At 29.3% G+C, this 5,664-nt stretch overlaps 1 protein-coding gene across 1 annotated transcript in view; it reads right to left on the bottom strand.

The window, feature by feature from the left end:
* LOC107609805 (butyrate--CoA ligase AAE11, peroxisomal) overlaps window positions 2,843–5,664 on the bottom strand; it is a 6,151-nt gene continuing 3,329 nt past the window's right edge. Inside the window, exon 2 of the mRNA XM_016311837.2 lies at window positions 2,843–4,582. Within this exon, the coding sequence (XP_016167323.1) occupies window positions 3,065–4,582 (1,518 nt within the window). The 3' untranslated portion in view covers window positions 2,843–3,064. The remainder of the gene's footprint in view (window positions 4,583–5,664) is intronic.

The raw sequence follows: 5,664 nt of genomic DNA, 5'->3' as shown, positions 1-5,664 counted from the left end.
ATTAGAAAAAAATTGAGTAAAATATTGCAGTGCCAACCCATAAAGATGTCAGTCCTTAAAAGAAAATGATATGTTCTGAATTTCGAAGATACCTAAAATAGAGTTGTACGATCACTTAAAAGTTAAAAACGAATCTTACAAAATTTTGAATTCTCTTAAAGAAGCGTTTGTTTTGAGGTATTGAGATAGAGATTGAATGACTGAGATTTAGTATTATGTTTGTTAGTTCAGATATTGGTACTAAAATTTTTGTCTATATTTTTAAAATTTCAGTATTTTAGTACCTCCAAAAAGTAGGAATACAGGAGATTAAAATTTTTAGAGATGGAGACTGAAACTTTAATAACATTTTATACTTAAAATATCTTTATTTCAATTAATTAATTCTAATTTTACTTTGTATAAATTATTTTAAAATTTTATTTTTGTTTCAATTTCTGTCTCCCACTTTACACCAAACAGAATACTAAAATTTATTTTAGTCTCTGTCTCTTAGTCTCTATCTCTCAGTTTCAGTCTTTCCGTCTCTGTCTCTCCACCAAACGCTAACTTAGTATAATAGTTAACTTTTAGATGAATTATATGGTAAAAATGTAAGTTTACAGATTTTTCCTTTAATAGAATGAAAGAGAGATTAATAAAGGTAGGACCCATATTTTGAATAATAATAAAATAATAAAAAATAACTATAAAAAGAATTATATTCTCTCTCTATACCACTCCATTCTGTACAGTAGTATTCCTAACTTTTATAGTAATGTTTCTTCTAAGGTCTTGTAATTCATTTCAATAACATACAGGTGAGTTCTATGATGTAGAAAGAAGATTCTTTCTATAGCTGTATATTTTTGTTGTCAACATTACTATGAGACAAGTGTCCAGAAAGAAAGTATGATTGAAGACATTTTCTGCAATTTGAAGCTTTTATGCAGAATAGGTGGAGCCCCACAACACATAATAGCTAGGTATTTTAACTAATTAATTTTGTTCATTGTGACTAATTTATAAAAATGATACTGAGCTCGTTGAAATGTTTTAGTAATGGCCCAATAACTCATCTACAAATTAAATCCTATTGCCATACATCATGACCAAAATAACTTGTTCACATTTTATATTTTCAATGATGATGATGATGATGTGCGTAAAAAAAATTATCCGATAAATCTAACATGTGTGGTAAGTATTAAATATAGTTTTTTTGTTATAAATTGATTTGGACAATATTTAAATAATCATTCTAATCCAAAAAATAATAATTTTTGAATTTTTAACTACTCACTGGATCTTGCGATCTTTATTTCAATACTATTTACTAGAAAACTAAATAATAACAAATTAAATAATAATTAATTAAATATTTTTTTTCACATTCACAACTAATCTACACATAAATTCGTAAATTACATTAGCATAACTAATTATATCATAATTGAATTTATGTATGTAAATTAACAATTAACCAAAAAAATTATGAAAAATTCCGTTAACAAATTACTTCATTAATATTTATTAAATGAATTAATAACTAAATTAATATCATCATGTAAAACATATATTATGATGAAAAATAAAATTTCATCAAAATCACAAAAAATCAAAATCAAAATCTTAAACCATCCAACTCTAAACTTTAAATAAAAAATCACAAATCTTAATTTCTTAATCATAAATCCTAAACCATCCGATCCTAACTCTAATCAATCTAATTTTAAACCTTAAACCCTAAAACATTCTTCATCAAATCCTAAACTAAATAACACTAAACTCTAAATACTAAATATATAAAAGTAATAATATTCATTTTAATAAATAACTTATCGTTCTTTTTTTTATGATTATTATTATTATTATTATTATTATTATTATTATTATTATTATTGAAGAATGATTTGAAATATGAAATGTGAAAAGGTTATTATTTTAGTTTTGATGTACAATAAAGGTTTAATTTGTAAATGAGCTATTGGGCCATTACAAAAAAATTTCAATCAATCCAGTATCATCTCTATAAATTAGTTATAATGAAAAAATTAATTAGTCAAAATATCTAATCATCACCTGTGTTGTAGGCCTTAACATAATTTGCACTTTAAATGACAGAAAATGTCTTTAATGATATTCTCTCTCGACACTTGTCTTATAATAATCTTGACAACAAACACATATAGGTACAGAAAGAATCTTCTTTCTACATCATAGAACTCACCTAACATCAAGAGTTACAACAAAAATTTCATATGCCAAATTAGAATTGCAGCAATCATTTTTTTCTTTTTGAAAAATATTAGATAAATAAATTATTTTTGTAATTAAATTCAACCAAAATTTTTTTATACGTCTTCTTTTTTCTTTAACTAGTTTTTAACTTTTTATTGTGTTAATAAATTATTATTAGACCAACTTAATTGCATTTAGTTATTAAAATAGCTTAGTCATGTAACGTAATTATTTATTTTTTTACAGACCTATAAAATATTATCATTAAACTATTTTAAAAATGTATTCAATATTTTTTTAAATAATTTATAGGTTAATTATAATTTTTTTTAAAGATTTACTTTTACTATTACTAACAAAAAATACTCCACCTTACATTCTATATGTCACGTCAAGCAAAAAGATTGAGCTTTAGCAGGTAATATATGATGACTTCATTCTTCACTATAGTGCCCCAGATACAATATGATGCTGATTTTATTACAGATAATAATCTTGAAAAGCAGTAGCAGCCAGCAGGGTTAAAATTTAATTCATATGATGAAATAGTGTTTTTTAAATTGGTCTAAAGAACTAAAATTGGTGAAAACAGAAACGCTGAATTATTGGAAAGATACTGACAGAAAAGAAAGGAATGAATGTGCTAACTTTTTTATAAGCTAAGGTTGTCAACATTAGAAAGCTGATAGTGATGCTGCATACTCCTCCAATGTAATAATTTTATATCATACACTGACCCGACTCGTACTAACTTTATTATTGAAAGTAATTGACTTAATTTAATTGTAACATGAAAATATCATGAATCTACCCAATACACAAAATAATACATTTATTCCTCAAATTAAAGGCGAGACACAGCTTGTAAAACATTATTCTTGTAATTGGTGTTGTTCTCTGATTCCACGAATGCCTTAGCGATTTCCCTCAACTCAAACTTCTGAACCTTACCGGTTGAAGTCTTTGGAAGCTCCTCCACAAACTTGACCATCTTTGGAACCATGTAGTGAGGCAAATTCTCCCTACAATATGCAATAATCTCATCCTCACTCACTCCACCACAATCTGTGACCTTCTTCAATGCCACAAATGCACAAGGGCTCTCCCCCCATCTTGGGTGTGGCATTCCGACCACCGCGGCTTCCGATATCTTGGGATGCCTATACAGAACAGATTCCACCTCAATACTGCTTATGTTTTCTCCTCCAGAAATGATTATATCTTTGCACCTATCCTTGATTTGTATGTAACCGTTAGGATGCACAACCCCTACGTCTCCAGTGTGGAACCAACCGTTTTTAAATGCCTGAAAAGTTGATTGCTTGTCCTTCAGGTAACCTTTCATTAGTCCACTACTCCTTAACACAATCTCCCCCATTGTTTTCCCATCCCTTTTCACACTCTCCATTGTTTCCAAATCCTTCACATCCACATCCTCAAGCATCAGTGATCCAATCCCTTGAAACGATTTCAACCTTGCTTGTTCCTCTCTTGGTAGTTTGTTCCACTCGTGGTTCCATTCACACGAAAGCGCGGCCGCTGTTGACTCAGTCAACCCGTAGCAATGTGTGACGTGGAACCCAATTAACTCAATCTGATGGAGCAGAGTCGCCGGCGGAGGCGATCCTGCGGCCAAGATTTGCACCGGGGATTTAATCTGCTGGCGCTCGCTTTCCTTGGATTCCAAGATAATGCTAAAGACTATAGGGGCGCAACACATGTGTGTCACGTGATGATCCGAAATGTTTCTAAAAATGTTGCCGGCTGTAGTGTAACGTAGGCACACATTGGTGCCGCCACGCGCCGCCACAGCCCAGGTGAAGGCCCACCCATTACCATGGAACATGGGCAGTGTCCATAGGAGAACCGGTTGTGTTCCCATACCCCATGTTAATATGTTGCTTAAGGTACTAAGAAATGTTCCCCTATGAGTGTAGACAACTCCTTTGGGTGACGAGGTAGTCCCTGATGTATAATTCAATGCAATTGGATCCCATTCATCTTTGATTTCAATTGGGACATAATTTGGGTCACCCTTTCGGATCAATTGTTCATATTCATAATGATCATCACCAAATTTGGTAATTTTGGTGGGTGAGTTACTTTCTAAATTTGTGTCTTGTATGAGAATGACCAGTGGAAAATATTTGGGGGCATAATTGTTGAGTAATTGAAGTGCTTCTTTTGCCTTGGAGACATATTCATAGTCCACAAAGAAGAATTTGGCTTCGGAATGATTGAGAATTGTGGCTATGTGATGAGCATCAAGACGAGTGTTAATGGTGTTGAGTACACCACCTGCCATTGGCACAGCAAAATGCATCTCATACATTGCCGGAATGTTAGGGGCCACCACTGACACCTGAAAAACCAAATTGTTCAACTTCAATTATTACCAAACTTTAACCTTTTTTCCTTTTTCTCACATTTAATTTGAATGCGTAAAAATTTTATAGGTGCATCCCATTATTTAACATTTAATCAACTAAAATAATTACTCTTTTACATTAATAATAGTATAATGACATTAAAAAGCGGATATAAAAAAACGAATATGATTATATAAAACGTTTCAAAGTGCATAAGAAAAAAAAAAATCCCTTCGCCACTACCACACTTTATTTGAGTAGTAAAAACTAAAAAGCGCTTTGTCATATATGGATGTGTGCCTCTTGGAAAAAAATGTAGGGGCGTGATAACATGTTTTAATTATTTTTATTTTTCAAATTTTATAACCTTTAGTCTTTTAGCAAAATATTTCTATACTTAGTACCTTATTAAGTATTTTTAGAACACTACTTGTTAACTAAACTCTTAAAAAAATTATTTATACTCTTGTTAAGCATAGAATATCATGGTTAGCTATTCGGTGGTGATTAAATTTCATTTATTAGAATAGGTTACATCTCATCTGACGATTAATGGAAAAAATTGACATATATAATCTCATGTTGTAATATACAAATAATTAAGATATACACATACCATAAATGACTTAATGTCATCTCTGTGTGAAATGAAGGTTAGGAAAAAGTAAAACTCATTGTTTTTTAAACTTTTTTTTTTAAGAAAATTCCACTCCTCTCCCTTATGAGATGCTAAATTGACATTCTCCTCTCTTCTATTTTATAAATGTACATTCTCCTTTCTTCTAACTTTTAAAAAATCTTCTCTTTAATACATTTTAAATTTTTTGTGTTAACTAATATTAACTTTATCTATTTTTTAAGAAAAAATAAATTATTTTTTGAAAAAATACCCATTAACAAAAATTTTATTTTTTATCATTAAATTTTTCTTACCAAAATATCCTTTAATAAATTATTTTTTTATTGATTAAATTGTATTTTTATTAAAATATTTTTTAAAAAATTAATAATTAAATTATTTTTTTCTAAGATACCTACCCTTCAATAATTTTTTAATTATTAAATTGTGATTTTA

This window comes from Arachis ipaensis, chromosome B07 (assembly GCF_000816755.2).
Source record: "Arachis ipaensis cultivar K30076 chromosome B07, Araip1.1, whole genome shotgun sequence".
NCBI lineage: Eukaryota > Viridiplantae > Streptophyta > Magnoliopsida > Fabales > Fabaceae > Arachis > Arachis ipaensis.
This window is presented reverse-complemented; position numbering and strand designations above follow the sequence as displayed.